At 42.5% G+C, this 20,875-nt stretch overlaps 1 protein-coding gene across 1 annotated transcript in view; it reads right to left on the bottom strand.

The window, feature by feature from the left end:
- Window positions 1-12,250: 12,250 nt before the first annotated feature.
- The window catches only part of EPSTI1 (epithelial stromal interaction 1), a 48,965-nt gene continuing 40,340 nt past the window's right edge, over window positions 12,251-20,875 (bottom strand). Inside the window, exons 10-12 of the mRNA XM_030036679.2 lie at window positions 19,302-19,407; window positions 14,360-14,392; window positions 12,251-12,868 (exon numbers count right to left, since the gene is read on the bottom strand). Coding sequence (XP_029892539.1) covers window positions 14,372-14,392; window positions 19,302-19,407 — 127 coding nt within the window. The 3' untranslated portion in view covers window positions 12,251-12,868; window positions 14,360-14,371. The remainder of the gene's footprint in view (window positions 12,869-14,359; window positions 14,393-19,301; window positions 19,408-20,875) is intronic.

The raw sequence follows: 20,875 nt of genomic DNA on the forward strand, positions 1-20,875 counted from the left end.
AGGCCTCCATTTTAAACTGTGATCCCTAGACTTGCCTGAAAGACCGATTTGTGATAACTGACAGACTGAAGTGTGGAGTACTATAACCTCGTGGAAAACCCTTGCATTTATTTGTGAAAGCAATTTTTTAAAAAGGCCCCAGGACTACCCATATAGTTGCACCTATGGGAATATGCTGCAAGTAAATAAATTTTCTTGGTGCTTAGGTTGTTATAGTTGGGATTCACGTCACCCAAAAATTAGGAACATAGTCTGTGGTGATCATTTGTGTTCTCTCCATAGACAGCAAAGACAGACAGACATCCTCAGAGGCTGATTCATCTTAGGTGTCAAAGATGCCCTACCAGATGGCTCCACAGGTCTCCTTTCCAGACAGTTCAGAAAACTGAGTCCTTCCCTCAGTAAAGACACTCTTTGGAACAGAAAATAAACTGCTCCCGCAGGACCAATTTGTGTTTGCTTCTCCCCTCCACATGCAAACTACAAACCTAATATGTGGTCTATTTGTACCACCTCCATATTTGTATTCCACCTGCCTTTTCAGTTTATTCTGCCTCACAACATTAAAAGACCGCTACAAAGATTACCGTTAAACTGAAAATAGAACCAGAAAGAAAGATATCCTCTATGATTTTGCAAAATGCTAACACAGTAGCATTTGTTTTCAGTACTTGTTCACGAGCCCACATACCCACTCCCAAGTCTTAAAAGCTGCCCGTTTTGCATGTCCATTTTGTGACACCGGAGAGCTAACAAGCAGGAGACCCAAGTGCTGGCTATCCCACTGGAAGTCAAAAGAAGCTGCAACTTGTAAGGCAATAATTACATTGAATCTGTTTATTAAATTATTTTATCTTTATGGTTGGGTTTCTTTCCTATCAGTTTAACCTATTTCAATACCAATATTTCCCATTGCCTTCTGCTGGAGACAATTGCCAAGGTACAAAGAGCAAGCAATGCATTTTCCCAGATTGAACAGAGAAAGCAGAATGAATCACTGCTTCATACAGCCTTTTTTTGAAGGAGAGCCAAGAGAGACATTGATTTAAAGAGTAAAGTAATTGGCACTTTGAGTTTTGATCTCACATATAGAAAACGTAGAAGTTCAAGAGAACAGAGAATTCATCAGAATTGATCCAGTGTGACAAGGTACTGCAGAACTTCTGAAAAGTCACGTAAAATAAAGGCTAATCCAAAAAAAATTCCAGCCTATCAAATTCAACTATTTCTTCTCTCTGGAGGAAATTAAAAAAAAAAAAAAAAAAAAGACAGTTTGTTTTAGTTTGGTTTGGTTTGGGTTTGGGGTTTGGGGTTTTGCGGGGGAGGGGTGCCATTTTATTCAGGTTAAAAAGAAATTGGGCAAAATAGGTGAAATTTACCTAAGAAACTTCCTTATGTATTATAGCTTTGGAGTTGCAATCCAGTTATCTTAAACTCCAGTAAAAGGTCCAGATTAGTTCCTTGTGGCAAGTCTTTTTGATTCATTTAAATGGGTTTGGATCAGGTACGTGAAGAAAGAGAAGTAGTCCAATTTCTAGGATTGAAAGCTCTAGTCTCTGCTTTGCTGTGCTAGCAATTGCTAACCTTCAAGATGTGCTACGACAGCACAACATCTGTTTCCCTGACTCTCCATGAAGAAAGAGGAAGCAATGCAGTTGTGCAGATCAACAAAACAAATACAAATCAAGATACAAGCATTCTAACATGCCTTTTGCTCCTTTTTAAAAAAAAAGAGAGAGAGAGAGAGAGTCAATAGCAATACAGTCTCTCCACAAAAGAAGAGCAAAAGTGAAATATCACAGGGTACTCTACATTATGGAGAAAACTGGAGATTCTCAAGGTGAGAAATGCTGTTTTCTGGTTTCATATTGAACAAACCAGAGAACTTTTGGCTGTAACTGAGAGGATGGTAATGAAGAGTAGACCTGGCTGTTTTGCTCTTGGCTGCTGGGCCATAGTATTACTCAAAGCTTTGAAGTGATACTTAGATGAGAGCTTTGGTATCAGGAATACACCAAGACTGCATTTGTTATTTTTCTCTTTTTATAACTTTGCTTTCGCCTTTGTAATCCAAGACTTAACCTTTTCCTTGGTGGAGTAAATATGGAGGGTGACTACTAAAAGCTTATCTGCAGTGAGGATCAAATTCTACAAAAATGAGAAACCATGCTTCTGCAGCGGTCACCAGTCATGTATCACGGCTTGTGAAAACAGAGCTTCTGGGAACATCTGTAACCCAAAAGGAGTTTGGGAATTGCTGGCACCAGACTATGTCTCCAGTTAAGGGGCCAGGGTCACACACATGCTCTTCCATGTGGGTGGCAATGAAGCCACTATGTGTAGTCCAAAGGTGATCAAAAAAGACTTCAGGGCCTTGGGACGGTTGGTAAGGGAATCTGGAGCACAGGTTATTTTTTCCTTTCTCCTTCCAGCTGTGGACAGCGACGTTGGAAGAAACAGATGCACCCAGTCTATTAATACGTGGCTCCGTGGCTGGTGTAACTGCCAGAATTTTGGGATTTTTCGATAATGTGATGGCCTACCCGGCACCAGGCTTGCTGGCATCAGATGGGATTCACCTTTCTCAAAGCGGGAAAAGGGTCTTTGCCCACGAGCTAGTAGGGCTCACTGACAGAGCTTTAAACTAGACTTGAAGGGGGCAGGGGATAACATCAGGGTTGCCCGTGACAAGCTGTGGGATGACACGCCAAGGTTAGAAGGACAGGGTGCTAGCGAGGGCCCTCAGCCTGTTGCTCTGAGATGTGCTGGGTACACTGGAGCACACTGGAGGTCTTACAGAGATGAGCCAGGGGCTCCTGAGGTAATAGGAGCCAACAGGGAAACACCAGTGAAATACCTCAAAGGAATTAAGGGGTGTTCCTCTACAAAGGTGACACGGCCGACAGACCAGCTGAAGTGCCTCTACGGCAATGCACACAGCATGGCCAACAAACAGGAGGAGCTGGAAGCCACCATGCTGCCAGAAGGCTATGAGCCAGCTGCCATTACTGAAACTTGGTGGGACAAATCCCATGACTGGAGCGCAGCTATTGATGGGTACAGGCTGTTCAGAAGGGACAGGTGAGTTCTCTACATCAAGAACTGGACAGAGTGTGAAGAGCTGTCTCTGAAGAATAGCCACGAGCAGGGTGAAAGCTTATGGGTAAGAATCAGAGACCGAGGCAACAAAGGGAACCTTGTGGCTGGTGTCTACTGCAGGCTGCCTGACCAAGGGGAGCCCACTGACGAAGCCTTCTTACTCCAGTTACAGGAGACATCGCGCTCACAGGCTCTCGTCCTGCTGGGGGACTTCAACCACACCAACATATGCTGGAAAAAAGTGGCACGGCGAGCTGTAGGCAATCCAGGAGACTCCTGGAATGCATCGAGGATAACTTCTTAAGCCAGGTATTAGACAGCCCTACCAGAGGGGATGAGATACTGGACCTGTTGGTCACCAACGCAAGTGAGGTAACTGGTGACATCAAGATTGGAGGCAGCCTGGGCTGCAGGGATCATGCACTGGTGGAGCTCACACTTCTGAGGGATATGGGCCAGGCAAAGAGTAAAGTCAGGACCCTGAATTTTAGGAAAGCAAACTTCCAGCTCTTCAAGGAGTTAGTCAATACGACCCCCTGGGAAACTGCCCTCAGGGACAAGGGAGCAGAACAGAGCTGGCAGATCCTTAAGGACGCTTTCCATAGAGTGCAAGAGATCTCGATCCCCAGGTGTAAGAAGCCGGAAAAGGAAGGTCAAAAAAAGCGTACCCCCACCGATGAGCAAGACTGGCAAACTGGTAACAACAGACAAGGAGAAGGCCAAGGTACTCCACAACTTTTTTGCCTCAGTGTTCACTGCCAACCTCTCCTCCCACACCTCTCGAGTGGATGGACCACAGGGCAGGGACTGGGGGAGCAAAGTCCCTCCCACTGTAAGAGCAGATCAGGTTCGTGAGCACCTGAGGAACTTGAACATACGTAAGTCTATGGGACCTGACAAGATGCACCCGAGTCCTGAGGGAACTGGCTGATGTAGCTGCCAAGACACTCTCCATGATATTTGAAAAGTCATGGCAGTCAGGTGAAGTCCCTGGGTACTGGAAAAAGGGAAACATTGCACCCATTTTTAAAAAGGGTAGAAGGGAGGACCCTGGGAATTACCGATCCGTCAGCCTCACCTCTGTGCCTAGGAAGATCATGGAACACATCCTCCTAGAAGCTATGCTAAGGCACATGGAGGACCGGGAGGTGATTCGAGACAGCCAGCATGGCTTCACCAAGGGCAAGTCCTGCCTGACCAACCTAGTGGCCTTCTAGGATGGAGTGACTATATCAGTGGACAAGGAAAGAGCTAGAGATGTTGTCTGTCTGGACTTCTGTAAGGCCTTTGACATGGTCCCCCACAACATCCTTCTCTCCAAATGGGAGAGAGATGGATTTGATGAGTGGACTGTTTGGTGGCTGAGGAACTGGTTGGATGGTCGCATCCAGAGGGCAGTGGTCAATGGGTCAATGTTCAGATGGAGATCAGTGACAAGTGGTGTCCCTCAGGGGCCTGTACTGGGACCAGTACTGTGTAATATCTTCATCGAGGACATAGACAGTGGGATCGAGTGTACCCTCAGCAAGCTTGCAGATGACGCCAAGCTGAGTGGTGTGATTGACACACCTGAGGGACGGGATGCCATCCAGAGGGACCTGGACAAGCTCAAGAAGTGGGCCCATGTGAACCTCATGAGGTTCAACAAGGCCAAGTGCAAGGTCCTGCACCTGGGTCGGGGCAACCCCCAGTATCCATACAGGCTGGGGGATGACGGGATTGAGAGCAGCCCTGCCGAGAAGGACTTGGGGGTACCGGGGGATGAAAAGCCGGGCGCGAGCTGGCAACGTGCGCTCGCAGCCCAGAAAGCCGACCGTGTCCTGGGCTGCATCCCAAGCAGTGTGGGCAGCAGGTCAAGGGAGGGGATTCTGCCCCTCTGCTCCCATCGGGTGAGAGCCCACCTGCGGTCCTGCGTCCAGCTCTGGGGTCCTCAGCACAGGACAGACATGGACCTGTCGGAGTGGGTCCGGAGGGGGGACACGAAAACCATCAGAGGGCTGGAGCACCTCTGCTGGGAGGAAAGGCTGAGAGAGCTGGGGTTGTCCAGCCTGGAGAAGAGAAGGCTCCGGGGAGACCTTACAGCAGTCTTTAAATATATAAAGGGGGCTTATAAGAAAGATGGGGACAAACTTTTTAGCAGGGCCTGTAGCAATAGGACAAGGGGTAATGGTTTTAAACCAAAAGAGGATAGATTTAAACTAGATATAAGGAAGAAATTTTTTATGATAGGGGTGAAGAAACACTGGAACAGGTTGCCCAGAGAGGTGGTAGATGCTCCATGCCTGGAAACATTCAAGCTCAGGCTGGACGGGGCTCTGAGCAACCTGATCTAACCGAAGATGTCCCTGCTCACTGCAGGGGGAGTTGGACTAGATGACCTTTAAAGGTCCCTTCCAACCCAAACTATTCTATGATTCTATGCTTCTATGATTTTGGGGGCTACTGCTACTACGTGCCTACGTCCAGGGAAATACCCCACTCCAGGCAGAGACCAAAGAATCTAAGCCAAGGAGCACCAGCAAAGAAATTCTCCCACCCCCACAGATTAGCTCAATAACAAACACCGTGCCAAAGAGGAGGCAAAAGTGCAAAATCTTCACTTCTGGTAATAAAATAAATTCTTATTTATTTTGGGGAAACAGACAGATGACTATTTCCAGATTAGAATAGGGAAATATATATTTTTTCTTCTTTTAGTAAAGCAGTGGGTTACTAAATATCAACAAAGCAGAAAACTCGGGACCATTGGCTGTAGACGTATTGACTGGTGAGATTGTTAAACTGCTGTTTTCAAAGTAGGATACTGGATAAGTACTCTGAGATATGGCGACTGTCCAAAAGATTGAACAGAGAGGACAAGAAACAAACTTTTCAATATTTCCAAAGGATAACGTGCTGAAAATGTAACTACAGGTCTGTCAATTTAATGGTTACCCAGGGCAAAATCTCAGGAAGGCAAAATAGGATATGGTCAATAAAGAATTAGGGGTGAACAGCATAATTAATACCAGACAACATGGTTTAATGAAAGATAAAACTTTAAAGATAAATAAGTTGCATTTTTGGTGTGATTACTAGTCTGACAAAATGTGCATTTGTTAAAAGAGCAAAGTTACACAAGGCCATATGACTTTCTCATTTAAAAAAATAAAGAACTATTCAAATTTCAAAGTCTAGGTAAGCGAATTAAAAATTTACTAGAGAGATTTTAAAAGAAAATACTGAATGGGAATGATCTTTCAAAAATAACATATCTGGTAGGGTTTTCTTATCCAAATGTAGTTCAGGGGAGTTCATGGATTGGGAGGGAAAGCAAGAGAAATTGGTGGTAAAGGCTGTGGTTGGCACTAACTGAATGAGAGATAAAGAGAGCTTCTAGAGAGAGGTCCAGACAGCAGGAAAATCTGGGCTTGCCTTCTTTTAATTAAAGAGCTAGGTGTGAAGATCAAACAGCTAGGAACGGGGAATGTGGGCTGTAAGTGAGATAAAAAATGAATTAATGTTGGCAAGAAAGAAACCCACACTTTTTTAATGAGAGCAGACCAGAGAGAGTTCAGATCAGATCCCTAGAAGGGTTTGAAATTTGGAAAGCCTTTAATGAGACGCTGAAGAAGCTCAAGTGAATTTTCTCTCATCTTCAAGCTTGCATTTCTACCCAGCCCGGTCACCCGGAATGCTCCCCCTCTACTAACAGTGTCAGCATCTGCTGAGTGCCTGCCCACGATCGCCGCGACTGTGACTCCTTTAAGGCCAGGACAAGAGAAAACATTTATTGTGGATAACACGAGACACTTACAGGTTCCTCCTCCACAGGTGAGGGAGGAAAGCGAGCAGTTCAGACCTCAGGTGCACTGAAGTTGGCATCCAGGGTCCTGCAGAGCTATCCAGAGCTGCCCAAGGGACCGAGCGGAGAGCTGGGGGAGAACCACCACGGGCAGAGCTCAAGAGGACCAGGACTGGCTGTTGCGAACAAGAAAGGAGGGTGACGACAAAGGGTCGGCTCCAAGATTTAGGCAAAATGAAATAATTTGAGATATTGATTTAAACTACTTCAAAAATTAATTTTAAAAGTGTAGAATTACTGTAAACAAGGTACAAAGTTTTTTATAAAAAAGTGTTATAAAAACACTGGTTTTATAAAAAACCAAAAATTTTGGTTTATGTCTGCAGAATGAAACAACAACTTTTTCTTGGATTGTGAGCTGAATGTGGAAAATACGGGCTGAGGAAAGAAATGAGTGATAGCAGAAGATGAAAATAGCTATAGACAGATTAGGAGATCACCACAGGACAGGTGAGGTTCACAGGCACCTCTGGATGTCAGGTCAGAGCAGGGTCACCTACAGCAGGTTGCTCAGGACTGTCCAGTTTGGTTTTGTGTATCTCCAAGGATGGGGACTCAGCAGCCTCTCTGGGAAACCTATGCCAGGGCCTGATCACCCTCACAGTACAAAGAAAGGGCGGTTGTGTGTTTAGACAGAATTTTCTGTATTTTAACCTGTGCTCATTGCCTCTTGTCCTGTCATTGGGCACCAATGGCCTGGCTCCATCTCCTTTACTCCCCCTCTTCCAATATTTACCCACATGGATCAGATCCCTCTGACCCTTATATTCTCCAGGCTGAACAGTCCCAGCTCTCTCAGTCTGTCCTCAAACCAAAGATGATCCAGTCTCTTCATCATCTTCGTGGCCCTTTGCTGGACTCACTCCAGCATATCCATGTCCTCCTTGTACTGGGGAGCCCAGCACCGGACCCAGCAATCCAAATGTGTCTCACCAGCGCTAAGCAGAGGGTAAGGATCACCTCCCTTGACCCGTTGGCAATGCTCTTCCTAATGCAGCCCCATACCAAGATGGGAAAGGATGGGATAAGTAGGGCACATAGAGAGGAGTCAGTAAAACACATCTTTTTCTCAGTGTTTCACAAATTGAGCATTCGGTGATGGAGTTCAGTATTCTTTATCGCAGCGCTGGAAGCACGGGGGATCGCTCCTCCAAACGTGCTTAACCACGAGCTTAACTGTATGGGTCAAATACATGCCTTACATACATATTCACTAGATTTCCGAGAAATGTTATGCATAGTCATTAGTTATCCGAAAAGCTATTAGCATATGTAAATGTCCTTTACGCAAGCACACTGGAGGTCTCTGGTGGTCGTCCGGAGTCCTCTGGTGGTCGTCCATCGTCTTCCTCACTTGTCCACTGTTTGACCCTTGTTGTATGAGTTTGCGCAGTACGCTCCTCTTCTGGGCCTCACAAACAACTTCTCTGCTTATCTCCTAACTTTAGCTCAGACATCACAAAAGACAGAACATCTCCCCTTATCACACAGGATACCTCCACAAACAAGACATATCATTACATACACAGGCTTATGTCCTTGGCTTGTCTACGTAAATCAACTTATGAAGACAGTTGTTAATCTTCTAACAAATTCCGAAGTCCTTTATCTGACAATACACTGAGTCAAAGCATACGTTCTATTTCTGCATCTACTAGGCCTAGTGTCAGCCTCTGCGTCATCAGAAAGGAAGGAGAAATGACTGCAAAAGAAAAAAGTTGAAGCAGCAAATAGCAATAGTGTTTTGTCCATTTGTTCTTCGATAAGATATAGCAGAGAACAAGTCTGTTGATGAAGGAGTCAAGAGTGCGAAAGAAGAATCCTTGGATTACAGGCTCCTGATGCAATTCAGCTGGTGAAGTAGAGGGATTTAACAAGAAAGGGGGCATGACTGCAGGGAAAGGAGGAGGAATGCTTAACAGAGGGAGTGAAAGGGATTTCTGCCAGAGAGTCTGTACTCCAGGAGCAGGACTAGAGAAAACAAATATCTGGAAGTGTAAAGGAGTGAGTGCGCTATGTGAGGGAGCCCTTAGGGAAGACTATGAGGGTGTCCTGGTTTCGGCTGGGGTAGAGTTAATTTTCTTCCTAGTAGCTGGTATAGTGTTATGTTTTGGATTTAGGATGAGAATAATGTTGATAACACACCGATGTTTTAGTTGTTGCTAAGCAGCGTTTACACTAAGGACTCTTCAGCTTCTCATGCTGCCCTGCCAGCGAGGAGGCTGGGGGTGGGGGGGCCACAAGAAGTTGGGAGGGGACACAGCCAGGACAACTGACCCAAACTGGCATTCCAGACCATGCAACGTCATGCCCAGTATATAAACTGGGGGGAAGACTGGCTGGGGGCCGCTGCTCAGGAACTGGCAGGTGGTGAGCAATTGCATTGTGCGTCACTTGTTTTGTATATTCTAATTCTTTTATCATTATTATTGTCATTATTTCCCCTTCCTTTTAAACTGTCCTATTAAACTGCCTTTGCCTCAACCCACAGATTTTTCTTTTTTTTTTTTTTCGCAATTCTCTCCCCCATCCAACTGGGGAGGGAGCGAAGGGCTGTGTGGTGTTTAGCTGCCTGCTGGGTTAAACCACGACAGACGGGGAGCAGAGTCATGGCGTGGGCCACAGCAGGAACATCCAGCTCTTGGGCTAGGTAAAGCCATGTGCCTTCTCACTTCATGTGAATTTCTATTCCTTTGCATAAAGCAGAAGAGCCATCACAGCCTGGGTGCTGACAACTACCCTAAAGAGCCCAGTGGTTAAGATATTCTCCAAGACAGGGGACAGGGATTTGGATTTCTTGAAGCAGAGGCGTGAACTGAACATGGATGAGTACCATAAAATGTAAGCTATGGATTAGCTCCCTTTCTAGTAGCTAATAATATTCTGCCTCAGTGTCTGGGTAGTGAGGCACATACCAAAAAGAAGGTATACTTATACCGAATCCTGTCGCATCTGAGGCTTTCTGTAAATCTGGGATATTTTTAAGAATAAAAGCTGAACAAGGACTGCAAATTGAATGAAGCTGTCCAAATATGCACACTGAAAAAAATAAGAGCCCCAAGAGCAGAAAACTCTTTAATTTACCAGGCAAGTTGTTAAGAAAATTCAATAACGGATGCCTGAAACTGGGAAAGTTTGAACTAGGAGTCAGGCAGATATTTTTAAAAGCAAGGATAGTTAAACCATTGGAACAACTTTTAGATATAAAATGGAGAATCAATCTTGTAAGTACTTAAACGAACACTGCATTTCTTCATAGGAAGGTAGTTTCTGATTTAGGCAGACCATAAAATCTAAACATAGGAATCTTGCTGTCAAGTTACATCGGAATTCAGAATAGCTGATCATAATGGTTCAGTCAGTTTGTTAAAATGAATTTGTCTCAGCAATGTAAAAGCAAGGGGGTTTCCTCTTGTAACTTCGAGCCCCCATACCACTCCCTGTTGGAAGGTTTGTTTCTGAAATAGCAAGGAGATTATCAGTGCAGATTATATGGAGACAACAACAATTTTCAAAACAAAAAAAAAGAACCTCCATGTACTGTTATATAGTAATAAAATCTGGTTTTATACCACTGCATAAAAGATAATTAATTTGGTCGGTCTAAGTTATAACTAGAGGAACCTATCTGTATTTGAAAATCTTTGTCAAAGGTTTACTCTAACATGCAGATAGCAAACACACCCAACTATCAGTTCCTAAGTCTTGACAGACATGAAGCCATTTTCCCAGTCTATCACCAGTTCATTTCATTATAACCCCTTTAAAGAGATGTCATAACATCCCTTTGCTTTCAAGTTTAAAGTTTTGGCAGGATGTGTGTGGGGGGAGATGGTAATTCTGAGATACTGGAAGCTTTCCAACAGGATAAGAACAGCATTTTCCAGACATCCTGCTAACATCAATTCATGGATGCGTGTAACTTCTTATCATCTCCATTGCAGGCCATGGCTCTCAAAGACATTTCCTGGGCCACTGTTCATATAGATTTGTTTGTTCTGTTCAGAAAGATAGGAGAGGAAAAAATTCAGATACTTTGCCATTAAAAAGGGCTGGAATAGTTAATGTCTGAAATAGTTTGTAGAGAGCATTTCAAATAAGAGATTGAAATGCTGGATAAGGGGAAGCACTTTGAAGATTGTGATCAAGTTTCATCTTTGAAGACAGCCAAAAGAAAGTAGACAAGCTTAATGGAAGAGGTTACTCAAGGTGACTTGCCATCACTGTTCCTGAATGTGAAAGTAGCAGGTTAATAAAAAGTTCTTCTTTTTCTTTGGGTATAGAAACACAGCAACAGGATCACACTGAATTTTAACTTGTTGGTGACCATGGTGACTTCTCCTCCCGCTCAGCCTTTGTCAGCTGGGTCTAGGGGTATTGTACGTGAAGTGTGGAGAGGCTGCAGGTTCACTACTTCAAAAAGACCACCTGCAAGTCTTGGTCTGATTAGAGTACAATACAAGGATCTGATTAAAGCAAAGACATTTCCTTCAAAATATATATGCATGCATGTACATATATCCTACTCTGCAGACATTTAGCCCCAGCCTTGATATCTGCTAAAGGAGGCTGGGTGAGGGAGTTCTTGGAGGGAGACGTGAATTTAATTTCCAAAGCAGCAGTCCAATAGCACAGCCAAGTACCACTTGCAATACAGTGCCATTGTGTAGGTATGCAAAAGTCTTCCCAAGGAATTTTCCCAGTGTCAGATACTTTAAAAAAGGCTAAACCACAGAGCATTACCAAGGTCTCAGGCATTTCCTATTAACATCAGCTAGCTAGTAGTATGAGAGATTTGAGTAATTCTTTGAGGCAAAGAGAGCCAAGGGCACCTGCAGAGAGTCCCAGAGGGGAAAGTAGCAACATTCTTAGTTCAAAGGAAAACTTCAGGTGATCCATTATGAAGTTTCCATGTTGCAAGGGTCATGGAAAAATACCGTGGCATGCCTGCACACTGAAAAAAACTGCTCAGGAAGCCTTTAACTTTGCCTAAGATGTACTTGTAAATGCCACAGGTACTTTTTCTTGTCTGCATGGTTTATATACCATGTACTGTGGGCCCTTCTTTTCCATTAGAAATATCTTGGTCATGCATCTGACTTTTGGAAAGCATTAAAATGTTGTCATCTGCAGAAACAGGGATATAAAAATTAAATTCCAATAGACTAAAGGGACAAAGAAAAACAAGAAACTAAAGCTAACCTTGCAGCAGTTTTCCCCACTCATGTAACAGAAATTACCAAGGTAAATGGCAAAGTGAAAAGCTGGTATATCATATCACAAAAGATGTAGGAAAGATTGAATAAATTTCAGTGTTATTTCAAGTTTTTATTTCTTTCATGTGTTGTATTTTTCGAGGAACATATTTAAAAGATCCTGTCTACAATACACACATCTGTTCCTTCTTGAGTGTCTGCTGTTGAATACAATAGTAAAACAATTCCACAAAATCCCCACCAAAACAAAACAAAAAAAACCCCTAAACCAGCAATGCTTCTCCTTCCCATCCCAAAAGAAAAGCCTCTACCTGCTTCTTTAGTTCAAGTGCCTGAGATGTTTTTGGCTTGGTATAGAACAGCAAGTAAACAAAGATATTACTGCAGCTTCTGCAGCCGCTAATGTCTTCTTTTTCTAGAGATCCCAAAGACTGGGATAATTACATTCTGCAAGAGGCAAAACAATTTATGAAAAAAAAAAGTGACACATTCTCTTATTAAAAATTAAATAGGACTTTCATAATCAGCTGCTTCAAATATGCGTGAATAATGACAGCTAGAAACCAGTCTCCACAGATTGCTCATGAAGTGGGTGTGAAGCTGAAGTCAGGGTAAGAAAAAAAATCACGATGATAAAAGAGCGCTTTCTTGGAGCTTTTACAAGGTCATTTGGCCTAGGCCAGATAAAAGCGAATATTTTTCCAGTACCCTGTAACAAGAGGGAGAAAACAGAATTAAAAATTATCTTTTGCAGCAAAAGCAAAAATCAAAGTGAACTTCCCTAGGATTAAGTCCACTGGAAAATAGTCTCCCTTTTCTTCCGACAGGTTTTAGCTTTTAATTATGTAAAGCCTTCATGAAGGGATTTCTATCTTTTTGTAAATTTAATTCACAAAATGTCCTAATTATCTGCAGACATATTAATAACTCTTTGAACAATATATTAATGTAGCAAGCTGAAATGTGTTTTCAAAACAAGAGTAAAACATGGCTTAAAAAAGTACAAAAGTACACCCATCCATAATTCTTGTACAGTTCATATGTAAATATATTATTGGTATTGTAGATATTGTGAAAACCGACAAAGAATCCAATGCGCTGAACTCCTTCAGCTGCCCACAGTTTGCAAAACCTAATAGTATTGTGGGCTGCAAAAGATGGCCATTTCTTCCCCTGTGGGGAGCTGCCTTTATCTACTCATTGTCATTTCTTTAGTGAATTTGAGGTAGTTTTTAATAACAATTTTACTCCTCATAAAACTGAAAAGACGACTCATGGGAGGCCAACAATATTATTTAGATACCATCTTCAGAATACAACCCTGCTGCAAAAATACTAAAATAACCGTTGGAGCAGAAAATGAGGAAGAAAGTTGCAGAAGACTATCTGCATTTGTGGGAGAAGGGTTGAAACCAAGGGGCTTATTTAAATTTGATTTTTAAAAATTCCTCTTTATAAAATCCTAGCTCTCAAAAAGAAAGAGTTATGTCAAAGCCATCTCCTAAGGCAAGAATGATGTGGGTCAATACCTGAACTTCCTTCAAAAGTCTCCAAGCCTAGAAGTAAAGGCTCTGCACAAATCTTTATATCGGAACTGGGTATTAGGGTAGGGAACCCCTTTCAGAAAAGAACATAGGTGCAGTGAGCCTTCTGAAAAGGTCATTTGAAAACAGCGGGCCTGATTTCTCTGATTCAGTCGTGGTGTTTTACCGCCAGCCTCCACTGATACGAATAGTGTCCCTTTCTGCTCATGGGAAACAGCAGGAAGAACACAGCCCACGACAAAGTCATCCTCTTTCACTTAAGACCACTGAAAGTTTGCAGAGTCACCTCCTGCATTTCCAGCCACGTTCCTCAGCTGCCCAGGTTTATCCACTCACAGCCCCTGACACAGGGAATGTGGCTGTATTGAGGTTTTAGCAGGAAATATCACGGCACCCCCAGCAGATGCCTTCCGTTCCATCAACACCTCCTCTGACTTGAAATACACGTTCTGCACTTCTTTACAAGAAGGTGTTTCAGAACAGGTATGTGCCATTGCATGGCCCCAAACACAGAGTTGGAAAGCATTTTTTTTAAGATAAATCTCATATTGCTTGAGAATTAAACCACGTAAGCTGTCATGATGAAATGTCAAATATGAAGCTAAATTAACACCAGCATTGGTACTAAAAAGAATGAAGAAATTCATTATCCTTACCTTTCTCCTCCTTTATTCCAAGTAGTTTGACTCCTGGATGAAAGAAAAAAAATGCATTAGTACAGTACAATGTACAGTACAATCACATATTTATGCAAGGAATTCTGGTTATCCAGTTGTGTGGAACTTTCTTGATTACTTGGTGCCCTTTCTCGTCTTTTGAAACTCCACTTAAAATAACAAGTAAACACTTCTGCAAGATTCCAATTCCAGCAATAAATATTTCTTCAATTTGAACTCAATATGAATAGCAGGGCGTATTAACTCAGGAGATAAGCATATCTTGTTTTTGCTGGAAAAATCAATCTAGACGTGTTTCCAGTATCTTCAGATGCCTCAATCCTTTCTTGATCTCACACAATTTGAAAGAGTGAAAAGTTTCTTCTGCTCCTCCCCAGACTCCCACTATTCTCTTTCAGGATGAGATTTTCAAAGGAAAGAATGACTGAGCTCAAAGTCAAGCCAGGCAGAACACATCTGCATATGCTGTTTCACTGCCTTGTCAGAGGCAAGTCATTAAACTCAGCTACAGCCTGCCTGCACCTGCTCATCTGAGGTTCCTATATTGATGCTGATACTTCTGCTGAGTAGTTTGTTTATTTTCTGCCATCCTTCTGCCAGGAAAGACAAGCACATTACTCTCAATGAAAAGAAAACAAACCCAAAGACCAAAAGAACCAGTTTTAGGAAAAAATTTAATAATCTTTCCAACTCAGATTGTACGTAGACTAACCAGGTTAAAGCGAAGTTAGCAAACCACATTCCTCATTAAAAGAAATGTAACCATTGTGGATTGCACTCTGGAACCTTTTTGTATAAATATTCTATTCTCAATATTCCCATGTTAAATAAAAGCTTTTTCTTTGTGCTGAGAAACCAGCATTTTCAGTGCAGCTTTGTCCATCTAAAAGTGCATGGAAGTCTGCATTAAAGGCTGATTCTATATGGAAAACTGTGGCATGCATGCTGGCCTTGTAACTTCAGGGACCTTTGAGCTATGGTTCTTCTTTGCTGTGCAACGGTAACTTCATGACATGCTCCCTCTCAAATTGGTAGCAAATAGCATAAATCAAGTGCTGGTTGAGACTCCAAAGAAACATTCCCATGGATCATGCTACAAGAACTAAACCAAGTGCTAACCCACAAACCATGTTGATTTAAAATAGTTTCATCCATAAATCATGTTTCCTCAAAACAGATTTATCCAGCATCCATCGAGTTCCTGTTCTGCATATGGGAAAGGAAAAGCATGGGGTTTTCTGTCACACTGCACCTGTGTATTCAGGGCATAGTTGCTTCCCACAACAAATATTTAGAATTACGCATCCGCTGAAAGAGCAGAGTCAGCATCCGAGAGAGCATTTCTCATTCTTATGCATGACTCCGGGTGTAATGGAGACATGAAACGGGAAGGTGTAATAAGTCATGTTGCCTTCTAGATTCTGGGTTTACTATAGCTCAGAGAGTTTCAACAAGACAACTAGTATTTCATTAAAGAAGAGTAGACAAATAAATTTCATATGTTCACCACGTCACCTTTTCCCATCAATTGAATAGACAAAAGGGTCCTTGACAGTGCTCCATTTCCACACAAAAAATAAACAAGGGCTCTCTTACAGACTTGCCATGCATTAGCACTTGGCCTCTGCAAATCCCTCCGTACTTCAACATGGGCAAATCTCATGAGGGAGCGACATAAAAATGTGCAACTGTTTTATCGTTATTATTTTGTAAAAATAGAAGTGTTTTAACATTTAAGTAAAACTGATCATTTGTGCCATTACTGTGAACAGATACTGTTTCAGTCATAGGTCACAGCTGAGTAAGGATTAAATCTTGTTGATTAAACTTTGATATCAAAATGACAACTGCTATTTTTTTTACCCTCTTATCCTAAGAGGTTTATCCTTATGTTAGAGACAAAGGCGTCACAAAGGACATCAAAACTTTCTTGATAGCATACGACAAGTCTCGATGCTCTCTCAAGGGTGCAGTAGCTCACAGACAAAAGTGGAAATTCATTAATTTGTCTTCCCATTAAAAAAAGAAACCACACAACCACCCAGACAGCACCCTGGCATTTATAACTAAAAAGGGAGAAAAGATTACTTTCATGAAGATCCTTCTTGAAATAACAGCTTATAAATATTCCTAATAAAACACAAGATGTCTGGAGGGCAGATGAATTAATGAAAACTGGTTTCTTACCGATTAGGGGACAACTGGGCAATGCAACCGCTCTCCTCTTCCCTTCCCAGATGCACACAATAAATTCGCCTTCCTCCCCTCCTCTCCATGTCCCCTGTGATATCCACGTCCCTTTTTGCATCCCCTAGCCCCCAGGAAAACAGGGCAGAGCCGCAGCCGCTCTGGAGCTGTGCCCACGCTGATCGGCCGGAGGGCTGCAGCCGAACAACGCAGAGAGTGCCCAGGTCCTTCCCAACACCCCTCAGACTGGGGTGCTTTTTGGGGTCTCTCCCCCAAAAAGCCATTGCTTTTCATGAAACGCACAGAAACTTAATTGAGACTTACACTCCCTTGCAAATTTGGCTAAGACTGGCCAGCAGGTTGAACGCCTTATTACATGTAGACACACAGCATGATCATACAAACTTCATTTCCTTACAAAACCAGGCTAATAGAAATAATAGTGAAAAATACAGCAGGTGTATCAACAACATGGTGTGATGTTCAGTTTCTGTTAAGTGTGAAGCCATTGTGAATGTAAAGAGTTCAAACTGGAAAAAAAAGAAGCTGGAAAGAGAACAATTATTTCCTCTTCAGTGCCACAGACGGAGCAGGCTCAAAAATTACCTGCAGGTCTTAACTTTGGGAACCTTTTTAATTTCTTTTAATCTTAGTATACAGTCTGACCTGCTTCAGTTAGCTCCCTTGTAATGTAAAATGTCACACTGCAGACTTGTAAGCCCCACCTGGAGGTCAGTTCATTTTGCTTAAAATCCCAAGGGAAGGGAGAAGAATCTTGGTATAACCCAAGACACTGAGGTTGCAGCCTCCAGCCTATCTTTTGAGAGACATTTTTCTTTCTTGCTCTTGTTACCAATACTAATTTTTAATTCCTTTCCATGATGACATATTCTCTCACAGTTTACTCTTTCCCTGCTTTGTTTAGTCTTCAAATCTCACATCATAGCATAAAGGAAAAATGGATAATCTAGCATTACCCAACAGAAGCCAGGCTCCTTGGGAGCCATTAAGTAAACATCAGAGTAGGAAATTTATCACTTCTACACACAAGGTTTTATTGCATTTGTGTTGATGCATTCTTTGAATACATGTATTTTTAAAAAAGCATAGATTGGCTGTGTACGTCACGGAGGCGTCTGTTGTTAAAACTGTGCCTGAGCTGAGAGCACTCATTTGGTGGTACCAACACCTGCCCTGTGGAAGAGGACGTACGGCATCTGGCTAAAGGCAAAACCCCGCTCCCTCTGCAGGCAATGGCAAAGGTTTTCAGTGGTGACAGCAGGCACTCTGATGGAGATGCTCGAGTTTAGATGTTGGGGATCTCGGCTGTGTCACACATTTTCTTTTATCAGAAAACAGTTTACAAATTGGGACAAAGGACACAAAGTGAAATAAAAGTAATAATTTCTGCCCTTGCTGCCTTTGTTAACCAGGGCCCATCCAGCAGACTTTATCTTTTGCCGCTTACTAGGTATCAGTCGGCTCTGTCCTACCTGAAGCCTCTGCTATCTGCAGACATGCCATCCTTCAGGAGATGGTTCTGCCTGCCATACAGAGCGCTGTCTTGGTCACACTCTGTCACTAGCCTGGACATCTGTAGCTTGGCTTCCAACAATTCCTGGACTCCCTGGCACGTGATACAGGCCTTACCAGTAAAGCCTCTAAGCAACTGGTTCTCCAAGCAGCTGCCCGCAGACCTTGTGGGATGTTGAGCTGGCAGGTCCTGCTTCGTCTCAGCAAGACCAAGAGACCTGCTCTGCACAAAGGTGGCCTCAGTCCAAGGTTCCCGAGCCCTCTGCCATGGCCCAGGGCTTGCCCAAAGCTTATAGTGATTAAGACTCTTTTTTTCCGCTTCCAGTATATAGAAAACTCCAGCAGCAAGAATATCTGCTTCTTAATGATGCCTCGACTTTGTAGATGCTTGAACCCATACTGCCAACACACACATCCTCACCAGACAGTCCAACTAATCCCATTCAAGCTTTTCTGATTTATCAGCTAAACGTCTTTCTCTACACTGGCACACTCACTAAATTCTCTTAGACTCTCATCCTTTTGCTGCTCAGTCTTTGTAAATCTTCCATTTCTGCACTCGGGTCCTCTCAGCAATGGAATTTCAACCTAATGGAAATTTCCATGATGGGAATACTACTTTTTTTTTTTTTCACACTGAAGAGTGCAATTCTAAGTAACAGTCACATTAATGCCTCATTAGGACAGCTGAAAAAATTACTGGATGTTTAATAGGCTACAGTCAGGATATCTTTTCTTCAAAGAATCCTTACAAATATTATGTATTTTAAATCGGATGCAGCTGGGTCTTCTTTGTCGTAATTTTATACAGGTAAAAAATGAATAGCTGTACCTTTCATGGGATTTTTCCCCTCCAATTTCTATATCATATTAAAATGTTTACAGCATTTCCAAACATCTTTCATTTAAAGACTTTCAAAAAACCCCTTATGATTTCAACACCCTTTTTTCTGAACTTAAGGAAGTACCTTGCATGCAAAGCCACTGAGTTCTGCTGCAAGAGCAGCTGTTCCTCCCTCCTCCCATTTGAACAGCTTATATTTAAGACAGGATTTCTTCTTAAAAGCTATTGTAGACAGCCAGCCAGGACTGTACGTTCTGTCAGGCAGGCTAAATGCACACAGACACAAAATAGTATCTGGGGGAAAAGTCAACTTTTAAACAATCTGATTGCTTTCACATTCTGTACCCAAAAACTTACCCAGGCGTTGTTACTGAGGTAGTCCAGACTCCCAGAATAACCAGGTTGGTAGATGCTATTAGGTTGTGTTTTGTTCTGCAGTCGGTCCAGGAAAGCATTGTTTACTCTTAAAATACAACAAAAAATGAATGATGATTGAAGGTAGCTGAGGAGTTCACAGACTTTTGAAATTTAACATTCTGTGAGTGGCTTTCCCTATTCTCAGTTCAATACCCATTTTCCTACGTTTTTCAAGCCTGTGCTGCATAACCATGGATGGGCATGAGATAGGGTGGATTTCATTTTCACTTCACTAGGTGCATCCTTATCCTGTGATCAGTCCATTGTGATTAAAAGGCATACCTCAGCTGCTGTGAGAAATGCACCAAAATTCGCCGTAGAAAGACGACCTGCATACCACCACCCACCTTATCAGGGGGGTTAGCTATTTTGACAATTCACCTTAGGTAGTCTTTCAGCCTTCAGTACACAAGGATGAGTTTCTAGAAGTACTGATTTGCTAATGCCAAAGAAAACCCCCACTTAATCTTGTTACTAATTGAGACAATTTGTGTAGCTGACAACTTTCCCTACCATCCAGCTCTGAAATCAACTCTAGCATTTTCTTGTACTGCTCTATCAATCTGGAAATCATGCACAAATACAAATACACTTTTCCTCAATCTGTTTTAAATATTTTCAAACCTTCTGAAAACTGTTTCTTTTTCCCTGCCTATTAATGCTTAGGACTGACACACACGCTTAGACATGACTGTTGTTTTAATGTTTTACAATGCTATTGGTAAGAATGATGTAAAATGCAAGATACTGGATTATTTCTGTCTAGGGACATGAGATGGACCGAATCGAAAATCCTTCATTAACTTCTATGGGTAATTATCTCAATATCTTTGCTAGAGAAAAAAAAGAAATGAAAACAGTATGGAGAGTGGTTGCCTACAGAAGTAATTTTTTTTATATTTCCCTAATGATATAAAGAAGAAACAATTGCTGTTTTTATTTTTGAGCCTAAGCGTTGCTTCTTTTTTACCAGCAGAAAACAAAGTTGAGAATAAAGCTGTGCTTCAAGATAATGGAAAGTCAGTTAAGTGACAGAAGTGCAAGATTAGAACCGCTGAGCACAGAGAGGGCACAGCAGTGGGGCACAGCCTGGGGCACGACCAATGCAGCAGCAGAAGGCCTTGCTGCACTGCAGCTTCCATCTATATCGATATCAAATCCCATGTTTAGCTCTGCCTGTTAACTTAGTGACAGTCAACCACAAAATGTGGTACGGACAAGTAGCCCATTCTAAAATAAAGCAAAAATTAAGAGAGAGAGAGAGAGAGAGAGAGAGAGATAAATAAATAAAATGTTTCCCAGCTGAAACTACTATACTAGTAGTTACCCATGAAATTACTAACAGTTTCTACCCTATGCTGTAACCTATGCTGATAGGATAAATAAAGTGAAAAAGGCACTCTGGGTCATACTGAATTACAGGGAGCAATTGTAATGATGGATATTAGTGGCTCACTTGAAGGCAAAGCTAAACCAGAGGCGAGGTCAGGGAATCCTCATTGCAATTGTTTTCT

This window comes from Aquila chrysaetos, chromosome 14 (genome assembly GCF_900496995.4).
Source record: "Aquila chrysaetos chrysaetos chromosome 14, bAquChr1.4, whole genome shotgun sequence".
Lineage (NCBI taxonomy): Eukaryota > Metazoa > Chordata > Aves > Accipitriformes > Accipitridae > Aquila > Aquila chrysaetos.